The sequence below is a fragment of the Amphiprion ocellaris genome, chromosome 21 (assembly GCF_022539595.1).
Source record: "Amphiprion ocellaris isolate individual 3 ecotype Okinawa chromosome 21, ASM2253959v1, whole genome shotgun sequence".
NCBI classification, from domain to species: domain Eukaryota; kingdom Metazoa; phylum Chordata; class Actinopteri; family Pomacentridae; genus Amphiprion; species Amphiprion ocellaris.
Window position 1 is genome coordinate 6,925,650 of NC_072786.1, and position 20,903 is coordinate 6,946,552.

The 20,903-nt window shown below is 38.8% G+C and overlaps 1 protein-coding gene across 5 annotated transcripts in view; it reads right to left on the reverse strand.

The window, feature by feature from the left end:
• Positions 1 to 20,903, reverse strand: part of grm8a (glutamate receptor, metabotropic 8a) — a 379,646-nt gene that overhangs the window by 154,407 nt on the left and 204,336 nt on the right. For all 5 annotated transcript variants that reach the window (XM_055006586.1, XM_055006582.1, XM_055006583.1 and 2 more), the window contains 3 exons: positions 12,207 to 12,342; positions 11,345 to 11,499; positions 7,484 to 7,621 (listed from right to left, as the gene is read on the reverse strand). In XM_055006586.1, coding sequence (XP_054862561.1) covers positions 7,484 to 7,621; positions 11,345 to 11,499; positions 12,207 to 12,342 — 429 coding nt within the window. The remainder of the gene's footprint in view (positions 1 to 7,483; positions 7,622 to 11,344; positions 11,500 to 12,206; positions 12,343 to 20,903) is intronic.

Sequence of the window (20,903 nt, forward strand, 5' to 3'; positions counted from 1 at the left end):
TGCGCATGCTGGGCTAAGTCAGGATCTAATTAACTCCTGGAATGGTAGTGTGCATCTCACACAGACAGATCCGTGCACATGCCACTAGTGTTGGATGAAGACTTTGAATCTTCAAAGGCTGTTTTTTTTTTCAGCAAGTTTAAAAAGCGTTCATGTGCTCAGAAAGCAAGGGCACCAACCTATCAGCAAGTAGCCTTTAGAAGATAAACTCCCCATTAATAACGCTCTGTAAAGTATTAATTATTTATGTTAAATTGGGGGAATGTAAAGCTTTGTGTGTGGCGTGTGCAAGCATTTGATAATCATCTGTGTTTGCCTATTAAGCAGGAAGGAAGTTACAGCATAACCTTCATTAGGAGGAACACGCAAAAGGAACTACAGTCTCATGGTGATCTAGCTAATCAAGGAAAATAGACCAGAGAGCTGAGGATATTCTCCCACGTAGTTTGGACTCTTTACGCACATCCTTTAATTCTCATTCTCACCTGGATAATACATTTGGATTCCTTCTGTTCAATAGTAAAGTGTGCCTCATACTTTTCTTGTAGGTGACTTCAAATTAAATAAAAACGTGAGAATATTTGCTAAAGTATTTTACTCTTTGAGAGGTAACTTTGTGTTTTTAGCTTTAACCAAATGTACACTGTGCTTAAAAAAAAAAAAAAAAAAAAAAAAAAGGCCGTCTAATATATCGGTCAGCGGATGTCAGAGTCTTACAGATATATTAGTATCAGCATGGCCTCAAATCGCATGTATTTACATGCATAAAGGAATATCAACTTGATATATCAATAACAGAATTTTTTACTCCCTGAAAAATGTCTTCAACTTCTAAGATCCAGTATGGATTGGGCTTTGGAGTCACAAATATGGAAAACATTTTGTGATATACAGTCTGTTGTCAATGTAAAATAATGTATAGAAGTGAATCCAATTAAAGGTAATCCTCCATCCTGTTATATCTGCACCCTCGTTTCAACATTAAAATGTTGCTCTATTGATTGTGCTCAGTGTTAATTGAATTCACGCTGTATTACTTTGTCACTGCCTGCATCAGCACCATGTGTTCTGCCCACATTTAACAGAGATAAAAGATCTCTGGATGAGTGTTTCTGGTCCTATTAAGCCCAGCTTGCAACACTAGATTCATCCATAATAAACAACGCAAAAGTAAACTATACAGCTGCATAAAATATACATTATTATAAATCGCTTTGCAAATGGCTCGACAAATAGCTCTTCTTAAAGCGTTAGCCATCATAACTGTTTAGAGATGTAAAAATCTGCTCGTTCATCAACTGAGCTCATTTCTATTTGCCACATTTATGGTTGAATGCAACAAAAGGACAAGGCAGATTAGTTTTTGTGACCATGCAAACAACGAAAGCCGTGACTAAGCGCAAACAACAAGGAGTTTGAGTGGAGACCAAAATAGCAAAATGGTGAGAGTGAAAAGTAAGCAGATGAGAGTTTAACAGAAAAAGCATAGAACTATTAAAGTAATGTGAATTAAATACGAAAAAATGGCATGCTTTGGCATCAGTTAGCAACAAGAATACGAGACCATGTTGCTGATTTTTATCTCTTATATTCCATTTTTAGATCAGTGATTCTGAAGCACCTCACAACTCAGAGGTCATATTTCTTTTTCAGGCGGATGATCTAATCATGCAAAAACTTTCAACCGGTTAATATATTCATGGAGGTGTCCGATACTATTTGAATGAGTCATATAGCATCAGATCAGTTTTACATACACTGATGTATTTGTGACAGCCTGCCACAACATCAAACACTGACCACCAAATATTGATTTTCTATTTTTGTGCAATTTAAAATGGGTAAAAACCTGCAAGCGGATAAGTCATTGTCACTTCATTTCTTGAGTTAACACATCATGCATAATAATAGCTAATTATCTGTGCAATAACACAAATAGAAGTCCATTACTATCTATTACACTGTAGACTTAGAACAACACACATTCTACTTTTTATGCTTAGACTTTTTCGACTTAAGCTTATATTTCTAGGACATTTTTTAACTCGTGTCTGTCTATATAAAGTTTTTGTGCTGCTTAAATATGACTTTGAATTAGAGGAATTGTAATGTAAGCACTTTCCCCTCGAGGATCAATAAAGTATTTCTGATTTCACTGTAGAGCTGCACTTCTGTCTCTGTTTGTGTTTCAAAAAACACAATGACAGCAAAGCTCATCTATGATCATCCTCTCCTGTCTGTTCACAAACAGTCACGGCTGTTGTTACCTTTTAGACACAACTGACTCAATGTATCATGGCACCTCTGCACAAATTAGCCCAAAAATTATGCATTCAAGTTACCTCTGATAAGTTAGCCAGTATGTTCTTAACGCAACTGTCAAAATCAGAAACTCAACTCTTCAATAAGGAGCTGTTTGGCCATTCCAGATCCGTGACTGGGAAACCTCTGGATATTCTAGTTCTACAAAAATACTCTACACACTTTATGAAAGTGACTTAACCTCACTTGGCTTGCACTTCACAGTAGCTGCTGCTACATGCTGCTAACTTGCTCTTCACACACACAACTCCAACTGCCAGTTCCAATAAGCACATGCTTTGAATTGCATTTTACAGATGAATTATTCACCAAGTTTAATTCTCGAAGAGGCAGGCCATTAAATTAGCAAAATAAATGACAAAAATCTGCCCCAAAAAAGCAACCACAGATGGCCAATCACAAATAACCATACATTTGACTGTCTGGAATCGAATCAGTCTTTGCTTTCCTGACTGAAAACATACACCAGAAATGCCAGATACAGGATCAGAGAAAAGTGAGACAGTTGATGATTGACAGTCAACCAAGTCAGGAAAGATCACCAAAGAAAAGATAAAATATTGGTATCATTCCCTTGAGAGTGACACAAGTTATAACCCACACAGAGACAAAAGACAAAGGAAAAAAAAAACATCCAACAGTGTAACAACCTTGTTTCCTGCTCTCAGTACACCTTAATTCCTCTGTGTGTACTGGAGGCATACAGCTCCCGTCACAGCCAATGCTATTCATTGGTGGAATGGATCCATTGATGTGCCCAGGTGGAAAAGTGTGGGCTAACAGAGTGTGTGGATGTGCTTTCATACTTGTTTTTTCCCCCCTTTTGTTTGTGTGTGTTGCTGTGTATGCTTGTGAGCATCTGTCACGGCTGTCTCGGTGTGTTTGTGTCCATCCCAGAGCAGGGAAACACTGGTTCCACTGAACACGGATGAGATGATTTGAGAGATCAACCAGAGTCGCAGTGTGACGACTGAGGTGGAGCTGCTGCTTTCATTTTCTATGAAGAGCAGAGTTTATCCCTGCTTGATTACAGGCGGGCGGGAAGGCAAAAGTCAGAGATTATGATCTGGAAAGGGGTGAAAAATCACGGCTTCATAAACACATCTGAGATCTGCCCTGTGTTTGATCTAAGCGTCTTTATATTTCAACCGTTATCGTTGCTCCAATTAGGTGAAGGTCCTGCTCTGATCTGCGTTGCTGGGGAAATCGGTTTCCAACAACAAATAGAAGCAAACGGTAAACTCCAGTTGGATTTCAGTGGAACCAGACATTATCTCTGACTAACTGACAACCCAGCAAAGATGAGTGTGTACCAGGAGGATATACATCTCTATCTGTGCAAAAACAAAGCAACTACATGCAGTGCTACATGTCAAAGCACCACATTAATTAACACGCAGCTCCTCCACTCATTCGCGATTTTATCTACAACCACCGAGCGTGTAAGTGTTTGCGATCATGTAAGTGTGTAGGATTATCTGTGATCTGGTGTCTGCTTCAGTTAGTTCCCCCTCAGGCGCCAGTTTTACCTGACTGCACGCTTTCAAACTGCTTTTATTCCAGCGTCTGAGTTGTCCAGGCTGATGTGCTTTTGAGCCACGAGTGAAAAAAAAAGAGGCTTTTTACTTTTTTTTAATTTCAGAAGTCTGAGTGCTTTGGATTTCCCCTTTTCTTGTGTGCTCGCTATTCTCTTGATGAAAGATGAAAAGATGAAAGTTGAAAGTTGTGGTAATGTACTCTAAATAAATCATTAAAATGAATTTATCGGACTGGTGGAGGAGCTGTACCAATAGTAAAGAAAAAGTTCAAACACACCACTGGAAGATTTCATGTCACAACTACTGGACTGTATGAGTGATTTTACTTTCTGTAGCATGCTGGGTATTTCCATTAAATATGCATTATACTCATGTAACTCATTTTGTACTGACACAAGAGTCAAGAAGAACTACAGATGGGTGTCATTCTAAAGGAAAACCCAACAGAGAGAGTCTTAGTGAGGTGTTGGGTCTCCAGAACAGCTTCAATACATCTCGGCATTGGTTCTCCAAGTTTTTGGAACTCCACTGAATTCTTCTAAAAGATATTCCCCCATTTTGGTGTTGGGATGATAGTAGTGGAGAACACTGCCCTACAATCTCCCTTAGGTGTTTAGTTGGGAGGACATATGCTGACGGTGAAGGTCACAGCAAGTGATTCATATCAGCTACGTCAAACCATTCAATGACCCTTCATGCCCTGTGGATGGAGACATTATCATCCTGGAAGAGACAGAAATGTTTCACCGTAAGATAAAGGTGATCAACCACTTGGTATTGATTTGCAGTGACTCCACGTGGACCCAAACCATATCAACAAAATGCAACCAAAAGCATAACAGAGCCATCAGATCCCCTCCAGTTAGGCGTCAAGGATTCAGATTTTTCCTTTAATTTGGCATCCACCTGAATGTTACAGGTGAAAGCAAGATGGTAAAGAAAGAGGAAAGAGTTGCATTTGTTTTTGGAGGAAGTTATGCTTGAGTAGTTGGGCAAAAGAATCCCAAGCCAACATTGCTTTTCTTTATCTGGTAGTGGTCACTTTCTGACAGGTTATTTTTCACAGATATCAACAATTAGTCCAACTTTTCCTTACGTATTCAGAATATGCAATACTAACTGATGTATTTTAAAACTTTGCAGAAAATACACAAAAGATTTGTGATGATGGCAGAACTAAAGTATTTGTATATTACTTAAATATTTTATTTAAAGGTACTAAGTGGAGCAAAAATGTTGAAGATAATTGAAAATATTCTGTTACGGATCAGCAGCATAACAGGAAGGTTAACAGAGCAATAATGACATAATATTTTACTTTTGATTCTTTAAGCACATTTTGCTGAGAGGTATAATATTCAATGCAAATTGTACTACTTTGTGTTATTACTTTTACTAAAATTATATAAATACTTGCTCTATCACCATTTTTGTGCATGGAGCTTAGTCTTGATTCCAAGTCCAAAACCTTCTTTAGGATTCATTTTCACATCTCATACCAATCATAGTGGATTTTTGTTGGTAGTAATGAGTTAAAACATGTCAGTGTGTGACTTATTTAATAATTCTGGCTGAGGATCGTCCTTAGGTCATATTTGGGCAAAATTTGTTCAGTTCGGAAAGAACTATTTTCATTTCCGCTTGTGTCTTATTAGTTTGTCGGCTCTAATTTGTTGTTCCTGCGTTATTCGTGCATTTTATTATCATTTCTTTTTCTCCTGATGTGTAATTTGTGCATCCAGACAATATTTTACAATGTCCCTTCCTGTTAATTTTCCTACTTGCACTTGTTGACACTTTGTATTTGTCTCTCCCTCCCAGCCCAGTCACATGCAATAATCGCACCCATTTCCACATCCTCTCGTCAGCTGCGTCGCCACGGCGACCTTGAGCAGCAGGCCACTGATTGGCTTCTGTGTTGATGTTCTGGAGGTTGCAAACCCCAGCACTTGGAATTAATGGACTCTGTTGCACAACGACATACACGCCCACATACACAGATGCCACGGCTCGAAATAGACGGTCAATGGGAGTCACAGCCCTTACAAACCTAATTATGTGAACTAATGGCAGGCAACAGCCGGGGAACACTCGCTGTGACAGGCACATAAACATACAGACTCAATCACGGCAGCTCGGAGGTCATACAGCACCTAAACTGGAAAGGTCACACATACAGGTCATGAGCAACGGCATCGCTAAATCTGCTCTAAGTAGGGCAGTTTTTGTGTAGCCGGTGACAGGTGCAGGTGGTACAAATGCAACACGCTGCCCTGTCTAGATCAAGTACGCACACATGCATACAAAGCGCCTGACACACAGGCTACACATCAGCTGCAGTGCTTGGTCTTGTGTAAAATAACAAGCTTCATGCATTTTGATAAGACGGCAAAATGCGGTCAAACCATGCATACCGTAGAAACACAATGAGAAAAATGACAGCAAGAGGAGCCTATTATAGGACAAATACACACATATATGTAGACACACATATACAAATAAGACCACATTGTTGTATTTACAAGCACAGACTATGGCAATTACTGCACTTCCCCTCTAACTTTAGGTACACAAACAATCGTTCCTGTTGAGCTGTATTGCTCCTTAACAGCTACTGCGATGTGTTTTAAGGATCCTTACTGGAGCAAACAGCGCACTTTACAATACACATAGTAATTACATCCCTGTTGACAATGTTTTCTAGAGCCAAGATGTTCCAGTGAAGTTTTACGCATTCCAGAGTGATGCGGTTAATCTGTGGGCCGTGTAATTGGAAAAACTCAAGTTGCTTGTAGGATGCACTTTGTGAAGATGGAGCATCACTTCTTGTTCTGCATTGAACCAACATCAGAAGAATGATTCTGAGCAAGATGCACGGATGTCGCTGATGTGGTGCAGGGATGATAGAAGATCAATTATAACTGACCGCCTGACAAAGTGTCCACATTTGCAGTGTTCTATATGACATTTGTGGTATGAAAGGATCTTTTTCTCACATTGTCAACACAGTTTTTTATAAAGTAAAAAAAAAATTAATCAATTGTACTGACGAGATTTTGTAAAAAAGTAAAACATTCTGAGCTCCTCTTCTGTGAATCCGTTAGTGACTCAAGTCCCATGGATGGTCACATGATGGAAAATCTGCAACTTTTCAACTGAACTAGGTTGAACTGCAGGCAGTGTTTACACAGAGCAGTGAGCAGACAAGTGTGGATACAAAATAAAGATGCAAGTATCAAAATATCAACTGTATGTAGAGTCACTGTTTTATTCCAGTATTGGTAGCACCTGGGGTCACTTGGAAAAATATTGTACATGTAGACCACGTTTTTTTTCCTTTTTCGTAAAATAAACAACCATGCCTTTAAACTCTATATTGGACAAAAGTAATTTTGAGTTCTCACCACCCCTTTATAGTTGGTTGTGTTACTTGCATAGAGGCATAGGACTTTATGTTGCACTGAAAATGAGCTTACAGTGAGAAAGATGTGTCAAAAAACAGCCAGAAACTGCTTAGGGTTTAGCAAGATAACAGTTCTTTGACATTTTTTTTCTTTCCCAAATGGCTGAAATCATGGTGGTTAGAAACTCATATAATGGAAGACCATCAGATGTAGTCGTACCTGTGCATTTTTTCAGGCTACCGGGCCGTTTACCGTGCATCCCCAGCTTACAGTTGAAGTTTTCCTCCCAGAATTCGGCGAACCAAACATTTCTTCTGTTGTTGGACAGCGAGCGACTTCGGAAGTACCGGTCGAATGCTGTATAAAAGACAGAAAGGAGGAAAAGGTTTTTTTAAAAATGGGGTGAGGAGGGGGTTCTGTTTTTACTTTTGTAAACTCCACCGAATACTTCTACCTATCCACAAGGAAGACTGAACGAGCATCATTCTGATTAGATGAACTGGTTTCAACAGCCAGTGGTTCACGGGTTAAGGGCTTCATTTCCAAAGAGACTGCCTGTACTAGGAAATCAGGTTTTCATGTCAGTGTAATACTTTTTGACACACAAAGGCTTGTGTTATGAATAGCCTACGTATGATTGAAAAGGCTCTTCTGTGGAGCAACATTCCGTATCGGAGTTTCTATGAAATTCTGAAGCTGAGAGCAAACATTTTAAAGTGAGCTTTCACAACAGCTCGGCTACTTGTCCAATTTAATAACTAGAGAGGAGGAAACAAATGGCGAAGAACACATTTCTCCACTCAGAGGAATGGAAATAACGGTCAGTAGCTGGCAGGATGAGATGAAGAGATGTGCAAAAGAAAGGAGAAACGAGAAAGACAAACACTCTTGCACTACTTAGCTGATACCACCATTTAACAGGGAAACACTTTTTCTGTGTTGCCTGCGGGGAAAGTGGATTTTTAGAAGACTCATTGTTATTATCCCTCTCCTTGACATCATTAGAGATGTGTTGGGTACTAAAAAACAGGGGTGTTATAATTCCAGTGGACCTCTGGTGAAGAAAGAAACTGCAAAGAAACATTCATTAATTGAAAAAAAGGTAGAATGTCCAAGACACAGTAGTTAAAGGACAACACCATGCAGGTGAAACTACCCATGAAGTGTTGGGGGGGCAATCAGACCGGCTTAGACAGGCTGTCCCACGCCTGGCTCACTGTAAAAGCTGACAAGAGCTGCCTTGATTAATCTCTTCGGCTGTCACAGCAATGGTTTCTGTGTGCACCTGTGCAGCTCCACTGATAGTTCCACCGCTGGGAACAGTGGGTTTGCTCCCTGTGTGACTCAATAGGAAGCACGTGCCGTGTGGAATCACACGTTTATCCATTGTGATCGCAGATGTGACGCTCATAAAAATAAAAACCATACGTGGCACTGTAAGGCTCTAAAGATTCACTCATGTTAGGAGAGAAAATTATTGTTAGTTAAGGGCGCAAAGTTCCTACGCAGCATTTACCATACATTGATTTATGCGTGACAGCTGGCTGAACTCCTGCATGGAATCAATCCAGAGTTCACAGATGGTTAGTATCATGAACACCTCTGCACAAACTTGTCCAACCCCGAGGCTTTCAAGTCAGCTTTGATAGGCCCTTCTCAGAGACGGAGTATGGAGCATTTCTGGTTTCTTCCATCTGTCTAAGTCACAGTATTCTGTCACTCATGTATAGGCCTCAGTATGCATGCTGTATTTGCCATACACACAAGACTAGGCAGTACATGAGGTGACATAATGCATAATAATGTTCTAGTAAACAAAAGACTAGCTACACATGCTATGTGACAAATGAGTAAATTGTAGGTTAGAAACAGTGACTTTGACAGCTCACCTTTCTGATATGAAGAAAAGTGCACAGTGGTAGCTGCTATTATATGCTAACTGGTCATTTTAATAACTCATAAGTAAATAATAGAGTTACTACCGGTGTTCTCAAACTCTCTCTTTTCATTTGAGGCTGCAGATATTTACGAAATTTAGACAAAACACTCCTACAAACAGAAGCGACAAACTAAACTCCAACTCCTGTTTTGTCAAATCACAGCTGACAGCTATTACTGATGAGTCTCATTAATCTGACCTGATAAAAGTCCATCTTTGCTGTAGCAAAATTGTATTTTTATGGTCATTTCAGTCTGTAATAAATGTGAAACTGCAGGGCAGGGGGAACAAAGAAAGTTTTTTTTGTGCTCTCTGTGATGTTTTTGGTTTTTGGTTGTAAAGAGTCCTATATAATAATAATGATAATGACAATAATATAAAAGGCTACTGTCAGAATACTGCAGGGTTGTCAAGGTTAGCAAGATGTACATAAAGGATTGTAAATATTGATTGCTCTTGCAAGAGGATAAAGTTCATGTTAATCCTTGAACTTTACATTCTAATTACCTCGACTGAAGTATGCCGATTATCTGGATTATCTAATCATCTAATATCGGAACGCTCAAAGACAGTCTAGACCACAGGCATTTGTGTTTCAGTTATGTGATACAAAATATTTGAGTTATGCATATTTGTAATTTTTTGGGGTGCTTAAAATATGTGCAGTGCAATCTTTTATATAAAGAAATATTTCATAATGAATTAAACTGTTTTACGTACTGCTGTGAGCCCTGCCATAAAGACAGACTACAGTGGCTACCAGTCTTTGACCTGAACAAAGTGATTCCAATCAGACCAGTGATTCCAGCTCTAATCTGCACCCTAAATGTGAAGCCTGAACCAGCTGACAGACAGTTTAACACCTAGAGCGGCAACTGGGGAAAAGAGCAAGCCTGACTCTCTCCAGAGATAGAAAAATATCCACCAACTAACACCTCTACATGCTACTAATTAGCATGTTTGAGCTGGTGTTAGAATCCTTATAAAAAGTGTAAAAATGACACATAGTCTGACTGATAGTGACAACATAACTTCAAGTGATTTTCTTACATTTGGAGACAGTCTGACCAACGGTATTGGTGTAATATGCAACATTTAAGGCACAACATAAGATATTAAACCCACCTGAATAACTACCACCTTAAAAACAACCTTAGAATGGAATCCACACCTTTTGGAGTCTCCACATACCATCTATTTCAGAATCACTGAATATATTGCATCATACCACCAGGTGTACATAATAAATTGGTAACTCACTCTCCGCTCTCCTTATTAATCCTCTACTGGTTCCATTTCACTCACAGCTTTTCCATCTTTTCTGAAGACCCCCACAGCTTGCTTCCTCATGTGAACCAGGCAGAGCTGACTCTGACTTATTTAAATTTCTACTTTTCTCCCTCACTCTTGTCGCCTTTGTGGCCCTCCAGGAGTCAATTATCTAATAGGGAGCTCTGACAGGGAGCAAAAGAGGATATCCTCTGTGCTCTAATGGCAAAAACTTGTTGCCCACTGGGACGAACAGTGAGGGAACCTGAGTGTATTTCATTTTTTCCTGTTTCTGGTCTTTTCTCTTGTTCACCTAATTTGATCTATCAGACTTTGAGCACCCGCAGCATCAGATTTCGTTTATTTGCCACTAAGCCAAGTGCATGGGACTAGTTAGACATGAAAATTAATGTTCAGAGATGATTCCTTATGTATTGTTAGGTATACTTGCATGTACACGACCAGTCAAAAGTTTGGATGCACCTTCTCATTTATGGTTTTTCTTAATTTCATGACTATTTACACAAATTAACCTTGACAAGGCACAGCTGTGAAGTGAAAACCATTTCGGGTGACTACCTCACGAAACTCACTGAGATAATGCCAAGAGTATACAAAGCAGTCATCGAAGCAAAGGCTGGCTATTTTGAAGAATCCGAAATATATAACATGTTTTGACTTATTTCACACTTTTTTGTTTACTACATAATTTCATATGTGTTCATTCATAGTTTTGATGCCTTCAGTGAGAATCTACAATGTAGTCATGAAAATAAAGAAAAAACATTAAATGAGGTGTGTCCAAACCTTTGACTGGTCGTGTATATCGAGGTCTTAACATGGTTTAATTTAAAGCATTTACATATTCTTACCGTCCACAGATGCTCGTTTGGGAAGAATTGTAATGGCTCCCTCGGCCACTCTCTCCTGGCCAATCACAGGGGAGATCTTGGACCCCCAGCTGTCTGAACCCACCCACAGGAAGTGGCCGGTCTGGTTGTTTCTTTTAGCTGCATCCAGAACTCGTCTGTTTGAGGGAAAAAAGCAGAAAATTCATAATGCTCTGGAAAGAACAGCAACATGTGAGGGACATATTTAATGTTGGATCTATAATCAAAAACAGGACAATTTCTGGGACTTATTGATAGATATGCAGCATAAAAAATGGAAATGCTACGTAAATTCATAAAATAACATAACATTTGCTGGAAATGTATTACCTGGACTTGGATTTATATTGGAGTTGTTTTTTTTTTTCAAAAAATCTCTTAACTGATCCAAGTGTGCTAATTCAATGCAAAATTTAAATAAACACATATGTGCCTATGACTGGGTGCTTCAGGTTAGATCTAATTGGTGGCTGTTTGACCTTTCAAGAATGTAAACTTCAGTGACATGGTCCAGAAAACAGCATGAACTTGTCAGATCTAGCTCTCATTCATCTTAGTAAGTGTTCTACTCTGTACTACTTTGATTAAGGGCTACAGCGACTCAATGCAACAGTTTTAACAAGCGAACAAGTCAAGTTTGTCCTTTAGAACTTCTACTTCTGTCCTAATTTCAGCCGCGTAACATCATTTTAACTCAAATTGGGCATGTAGGTGTCACAGATTTCCTGCTGTGAAATAAAAACACATAGAAACTGGCACAGGAGATGCTATTAAACAAAAAGTATAACTGGTAGCAGGTGGGAAAGTGTGCAGCAGGGCTCCTGTCTGAGTGCACGGCACGTACCGTATGTCGTCCTCATTAGCGAACATGATGATGGCCCTGGCATTGGAGGTCTCCAGCAGGCGTCTGATGATCTTGTCAAACTCCCCTGGCCTGGGTTCCCTTGGGATCTTCAAAGACTGGGCGATGCACACACCACCTGGGACAGAAAGAGAGAAAGAAAAAAAAAAGATAGATAAAATGAATGGTCTATTTTACAGCCACTGATTTGCATTTTTCGTTCTGTGTTCGCAAACTTTCAGCCGCTTCACCTTGATTCATCCTACAACCATTTCACACAGGAGTGTTCCAAACCTGGTGGAAAGCTCTCAGGCCTCGGATGAAGGCTGTAACGCTTAGAACAGCCTCACAACTTCACAAAGAAGTGGATAGTTAGAATGTTAGCAAAAGCACAGTGCAACAAAGTGAAGAAAATCAAAGAAAAAGTAAGAAAAAAACACTCTTGGCAAAAAAAAAAAAACTATTAAAAAAACTAGAAAGGCAGTTTGGTGACAGGAGACTAAACTCTAAGACGTAAATCTGTAGAACAACAGAAAAATCACTGGTAACTAATTACCAGGACTTTGTCTTATAATTTAAAAAACAGAAGTTTTCTGTTAATTAACCATGTGTCCACAGATAAAAAAAAAAATAAATTAATTAAATATTCTCATGCTGCCTTTGTAGCTAAAAGAATTGAACATTTCATTTTCATTTTTTTAATGCTGTCTAAATACAAGGGATATTTTCTAATAATGGTGCACTGACAGTAAAAAACAGCTATTTAATGGTAAATCTATGAAAAAAATATGGATATTTGCTATTATTTTAATAGTATCTATACTCAAAGACAACGTTTCTGTTATTGATATATGTATAGCATAAAAAACTGTAAATGTAGAGTAAATCCATAAAATAACAGTATGTGCTGCCAGCTCGTTACCCGGAGCTACAATTTAATTAGGGATTTTTAAAAATGTCGAAACTGATCCAAGTCTGCTAATTCATTGCAGCTTCTCTGGACACTATAAACACCAACAAATACAAAAAAAATCAACTGATGATGAAAATGCAAAAACACAGAAATGTACCTATAAATCATGCTATGAACAATTTTTTCCATATATTTGGATAGAATTTTTGAATATAGTCAGTTGTATATAATCAGTTATACAACAATATTTCTTAGAGTGTGCATAGGAAGAAAGTAGAGAAAACTAAGGTGCAGCATAAAAGTGGGACATAAAGAAACTAAAGGGAATGTAATAATTAACATATGGAAATAAAAAAAAACACAAAAAATAAGGAAGTGGAACTAGTTGGGTGAAAACTAGGGATGTTCGATATTGGCTTTTTTGCCAATAACTGATATGTCGATATAGTCTGTCTCTCAATTTCTGATTCTGATGTCAACTGATACCGATATACGTGGGCTATTTAACTCATTTCAGGTAACATCACATATCTCCTGTCCGTCATGCTTAACTTTACTGTGATGCCCCATTTGATCGTAAATGCAACAAGGCTTTCCAAATGTAAACACTGTGTGTACAAAATAAGAAAATTACTTCAACTTAAGTTAAGAAAAATGGTTTTCATGATAGGCAAAAAACCGATAACTGTATTGACCGATATTACAATTTTGTGCCAATATCGGACCGATATTATTGGACATCCCTAGTGAAAACCGCTGACTAACAGCAGCGAAGGACTAAAAAGGAAATGAAAAAAAAGAGAATCTGTTAACATTAAATGATGGTGGAGGTTGTGGAGGTTGGAGGTTGTGGAGGTTGGAGGTATTGATTGCAAGAAGAAATAGAAACATAAACATTCAAAATTGCATCAGTGCACAGTGGGAGTGGCAAGAATAAATGACCTGTACACTTCACACTCTTTCATTTATTAATTCATTAATTTTCATTTCATTATTATTATTATTATTATTTACCACCATTGAGAACAGCAATTACTCTGCTTGTAATATGTGATAAGTTCTGTAACCTCACCCCTTTTCTTTCGCTCTGCCTTGATCCCACACACACAATCTGACATCTCGTACTGTTTTGCACTAATCCGGACTGTTAATTAGGTTTGCTGAATTGCATCATTAGCCCGGCTCAAGGTGAAAGGTGTGTGTGGAGGATTATGCCATCGTTACACATCACCTGTAACCAGCGCACAATGTATGACCAACTGTGTGCATCCATGTCTTTCGTGTGTGTCGCCACATTCGTTCGTGTCATTTGTCCCCGTGCATTAGTGTGTGTGTGAGAGAGAGAGTATGAATGATGTCCCCTTTCCTCCCTGCCTGTTCCAGTCCATTTATTGAACATCTGTACAGTCTGTCGCTTCCACTATATCACAACCCTAAATCACACACACGCTTGCGCCCACGCAGACGTGCACACACACACCAGCGTGCATGACTGCTAAAACAAATACTCATTAGCCTCAAATTAAAAGCCTCTCAAGGATAATCACTAAAGTGACAAAATCTGCACAGGCAACCCCCCTCTCTGCCCCTCACCGTGGAGACAAACACTGGGAAGTTGGGAGTATTTTCTCAAGGATAATGACCAAATTTGACATGTGCGTTTTGTACATGTACACGAAACAGCAAATTATGAAATAACAAGGCATGCTATACACACATAAACACAACAGCTGATGTCTGCATTGTCCTTGGAGCGGCGTAAAAGTGATTAAATCTTCGTTTGTTTTATAGCCTCACACCCGTCATCAATAACTGTCCCCACAGAGAACAGACTTCCCAGATAAAGACAATATCAAACTTGGTGTAAACACTTTTTCATTTGACTGCATTTTCCCTCCTAAAACACTTCATGTCCTCGATGACGTGAAAAAAGCAGCTCGGCAAAAGTGAGCATCGGTTATTAGCTCGCACCAGGAACGCGATGAGGTTAAGTGAGGCGAAATGTCAACAACTTTTTTACTTTTGAATCACTCACAGAAGGTCAAGTTGAAAGTAAAAAAGGATAGCATAGAAGAGAGATTTAACATAAAATAAATTAAATATAACGACACAGAACACCAAGGATTTGCTTCAGTATGATACCAAAGGATTAAAGAAAACTCTCTTGCCAAAAAATAATACAATTTTTAAGGCTACTGTGAAAAAAAAAAAAATGAAAAAGTTTGTTCAGATGTACAACAAAGTGTTCCTGTGAACTACAAGCCCTGCTATTGATTTCAGTCAAGATCTGGGTTAAAAATCTTCATCTCAGCTACTTGACACAGTGTAAAAGTTAGTCAGTGTCCGTCTACCAAACCGTGTCTGCGGACATCAGATCCTCGTCGTCACGTGAATAAACACAACAGTAAACACATGATTTGGCCGTTTGTATGTCAATAACGCCGCCTATTATTGGATTACGACTAAATTACTCACTGTATTTAGAGCAACTGAAGTGTGAAAAGCTGATGAATCAATTTGAACTTTCATCGCAAGCCGAAGCCTCATAATTTGGCTGATTGTGTAAAAACCGGATAATTAATTGTTTAGAGACACAACACCACACGCTTGGCATGCTAATGTGAGACCACTCGGGAAATTCTCCCCTCATTCAACGACAGATAAAAAGCCCAACTGGATCGCGGTAATAGCCAGTTTATTACATAATTCGCCAATTGTAGCACGTTCATCTACGACGGCCTAATTGAATTACGAGCTCGACATCCGCTGAGCACCAACACGCCGAGCTCTCGGTTTATCGCTAATAACCTGATTATTGAGGCTTCGGTGTTGAATTGAATGTGACACAATCCTAATTCCTTGCATGTATGTGTGTGTGTTTTTCTTTTTTTGACCTCTCTGGGTGAAGGGGTGCAGCATATTGTGATCCTAAATGCCTGCTTTTGTGCGTTTAGGCAGCAGGTAATGAATGAATGCACAATAATAAGCGTTTTTGTGTGTTTGTGTGCATTTGCATCCATTGTAACCACTGCAGCTGTTCAGAAATAAAGCTGCGGGGTCCAAGTTGCTTTGTGTCCACCATCTCTCCAAGTAAAAGCCTTAAAGTCTGTAATTAACGCCTTTTCAGTTTTGAGATTGAATCCTGTTCTGATGCAGGACAGGAAACACCGCTGTCTCAGCGTTTAATTAACAACCTTCTTTCCTCCCACACTCTCTCCTCTCTCTGCACCATTTCATCCATTACCCAACAGAGACTTGAATGGGGAGGGAAAAAAAGAGGAATTACTCATCTTTCTCACTGTGTGCATCTTGGTTCTGTCATTTTTGTCTCACCTTCAGCTTGTCAAACTATTCAGAGTATCTCCAGTGTATTCAGACAATGTGAGGAAAAGAAGTAAAAAAAACAACCCATGGCACAACAGAAGCTAATTAACACTAAAACACACAATACATGCCATACATGCATGCAAAAGAACCATTCTGGATTTGCCTCTTTTTTGCATCTATATTAGAACAAGAAACAGACATTGCAATTTTGTTATGAAAAAAAATATATATTTTCACCAGAAGACTTGAAAAATTTAATCATTCTACAGTGATTGGGGTGATCGAAAATAAAAGATAATTTTTAAAAAAAGCTGAAAATGCCTTTTAGCTTGAAAAATATTTTTTGCTCTTGTATCCACACATCCAAAATAGTTTTCTTTTTCCTTTGGATGACATTTAAATCATTTTTTTTTCACCATATAATTTGAATGAGCAAACAAATTAGGTGTGTTGTCTTGTTTCACATGAACCAATTTCAAGACACTGCTCACAGAATGTATGTTTGTGGTCAACATCATCCTTTCTGTAGCCGAAATATTCAGATATAAATGACTGACCTGAACAATTAATTCATAGATTTCATGCTAAAATATTTCACTGGACTTTCACATTTACATAAACAGAGCAATGCTTTAGTTTCCATGTTGTGTTATATCCGTGCTAATGTACAAAATCTGCACCAAAATAAGATTAAAAACAATCTTCACCTGAATTCAATGCATGCTTTGAAGGCAAAATATAATAAAATTGCACTCAAAAGCCTCACTTGTCGAACATCTGCTGATTGACAGACACTATGATCTATTTCCCCAACAACCTCACAGGTAGGAGATAGCTAGGCAGCTGTGCACAGAGAAGCTTCTAGTCTCCATTCAACTTAGACAAGTGTGAAGAATGAATGTTTTCTATGAGTAGAACATAAATGCTGCATTCAATCATGTCCATTTAACTGTGAGAAGCAAAAAGTTATGATTGAGACTAATATCCCAATTACTGTGTTCCTTTTTTGTAATCAATTCTTCCTTCTCAGTGCTTCTTTTCTCATTTTAGTGTGCATAAGTGGAGCCTGCATGTCAACAAATGTTGTATCATGTAGGGAAAATTTTAATAAAAACCTCAGTGCATCCAAGAGCCCTGGAGTCGGACTAAATTCTATTTTATCAGACAGATGTCTCCTGTAGATTAGTCATGAACAATAAGAAGCATTTTCAAATTTTCTTTTTTGTGTAAAGCAGCAAAAGAGTTGCAGCATGATGTGTTTGAAGTAATTTGCCGTACACATGGATTTGTGATGCCAAAATGACACATTGTGCAGCTTTAATACGTGTTCACCTTTCACTCAATCTGACCTTTTATGTCCTCTCTTCACTTAAAGCAAATTTAATAGGCTTGTTTGAAGAGATGACTTCAATAGCGGCAATCTGTACTCCATACAGCTCCCCATACTCTGAACTCAACACTGCAGAAGTAACACACACATACACACACACACACACACAGATACATCCATGCATCCTGTAATGTATTTATACTGTCATTAAGACTTGGACACACAGATGTTAATGTGGCTTCCTGCTAAGCTGAATGAGTAATGGGACTCTTTATGCCACTGGCACTGGAGTGTGTGTGTGTGTGTGTGTGTGTGTGTGTGTGCACGTGTGCATTCATGTGCTTGAATATTTCTGTTGAAAGTGAGCTTGCAACAAAAAGGAAGCGAGGCAGCGAGTCTTTAATGAATTTTCCGTTACGATAAAGCTACATCACCTCCTAATTATACGTGTGTCCCCGCAACTGGCATGAATGTTGTCAATTGCGACTATTAGCACAATACTGAATATGCTTTGGACCAAACATGTGTGCCCCTACAAATCCACACAGGAAGAAATTAATTTCTTTTCTCCGGCTTAGCGAGCATTTCTTTGCGAAAACCGCCCTCCGTGTTCACCCCCACATAAATACCTGCCAGTGAACTATTGCGACGGGAGAATTTTCACATTAGATGCATGCACACTGATTTTGACGCTGTTTTTTTTTCTTTTTTTACCTCTCTAAACCTCATTAGCACACACTTTAAAATTAAAAGTTGCCCCCTGCTTCTCTATGCTTTGTTCGTGGCTTGAGGCGCTGCAGCATCGGGCCTTTGAAGTCACAGATTTGTGTGTATGTGTGGTTTCTTTCTCCGACATGCCTGTGTGAGTTCTACGCTCACCATCTAGTGTTTGCATATGCACGTATTTGTGTGAACTCCCGTAACTATGCCGGCTTTTTTTCCCCCCTCTCTCTTCTGGTGTGGATTAAGTGATGCGGTAAATATTGCGTCCTGAATTTTTTCTCTCACAGTTGAAACTTCTCCCCAGGCCTGCTAATGAATCATTGACACCCACCCACAAAACCGCTGTCCCAAGAAAATTTACATCCTCCCATTAAAATATGCCTCGAAGGGCGCAGGTCTTAGAGCGTCGAATGGGTTGGAAAATTTAGCACGGCCCTAACCCAAACCCAAAGAGATGAGGCTCAGACCTGAATCGAGCCTGAGGTGGAAAAGCTTTTGTGAGCGCAAAATGGACTTAAGCCTGAAATTGCTCATAATTTGCTGATAATGAAACGCGATAAGGGCATGGGGAAAATGGGCAAAGTTGTCTCAGTTTCCAGAAATTGGATGTACTTTCGATAAATGTTTGATTAGCATGGCGTGAAGACACACTGAGGTGAAATTATGAGCACACTCACAAAGTCAGATTTACTACAGCACAAACGGAGGCACAGTTTGTATCAGTGGGTGGATACTGGATACCTGCAATGTTCTACACGGCACAAATAATGTGGTATCTACTGTGACTAAAAATCTAATTCACAATCTAGCCCCAGCAAAATTTATTAATACAGATATATCCTTCAGTCTGCATCTACTCTGTATCATTAATATACTTCTAGACAATACAGAAACACTATTTACCCGTTGCCTGCATTATTGTAGCTTCAACTACAGCACAATAAATGTCCCAAAGTTGCATTCAAGTGGCTCAAACTAAGACAGAAACCATGTGTTTCAGTAAACATGAGATGTATTGTGACTTACTGTGTGTTAATTATCAGTTTCTCAGCTCAGGGTGCATTTCAAGTATATGCATCGCAACATAAGGAAAAACTTCAACATGAAGACAACACAGGAGCAACTTGTAACTTCGCACATATAAAGACAACGCATAGACCCCTATGCACACCAGTTTTTGTGGTCCACATCACCATTGTGGTATGTCAAAAAGCAAAAAACTGCAACCTTTGTGTGCCATATTTGCCACACATCAAGTTCTACTGATGCTAGAGGCCACAATAGTTGGTGAAATGGCGAACAAAGACTGTATTTTCAGTAAGAAATATGGATTCATCCATTTATAAATGCACCTATACCACCCTTGTTTGACAATTTGGTACTTTTTCCATTATTTAAAGCCCAGTATTTACAAAACTGGCTTCTGTTGGAGCCATTTGACTATTTGGATTTGCTACAAATAGTTCTGTCTGTGTCCTTGCCAAATTTGAACCATGTGGAAGTTATATCTCTAAAGATATTGAGCCCTGAAAATGGCTTCCCGGGTAAGATCTTTTTTGGCAGGGGAAATAGAAGTATTCCCCGTTGGAAAATAGAAAAAAACTCTCAAAATTCTGCTAAAATATGAAAAATCTGACACAGTGCAGCAACACATTTCCTGAATTCTGTGTCTGAACAGACACGGACTGACTGAGTAATAACAATAATCAACACCTCTTAACAAGAAAAGCTGGAATAGACCAATAGATCTATTTTCCCAGCAGCCATTTTGACATCAACAAGTGTTATTAATCACATTTATAATAATTCTGTTGTATGGAGGTACAAAGCATTCACTAATGTGATTAGTAACACAAGTGTTTACCTAATAGTTCATGTCAAAATGGCTGCAATGAAAATTAGTCTATTGTACAATAAAAAAAGTGTCCATTTATCTGCTTATAACTAATTTAAAACAAATTGTTTTTTTTTCCTTTCTGCAGGATAATATGTTGGTTTGTTTATGGTGTAATAACATAAGGACACTGTTACATTATTCTCTATATTATTCTGTGTCATACAATCTCTGACCTCTATATGTTACTATAATTTACCTCCCTGGGGTAAAGTTGCAGGGCAGCAGCACTGTGCCATGAATTAATTAAAAGGACTTTGATTTTTTCCTCCATCTTAATTTGATACATAGAGGACAGGCTGTGCGCTGTTTTTTTCTGTATACAAACATGAAAGGCGGCCCGGGGAGAACAGAATGGACCTTGAAAATGAAATCTTGGCCTCTAAAAATCTGACTTCACCTTCCATCTCATAGTAAATGTGTGTGTGTGTGTGTGTGTGTGTGTGTGTGTGTGTGTGTGTGTGCGTGCGTGCGTGTGTGTGTGTGTGTGTGTGTGTGTGTGTGTGTGTGTGT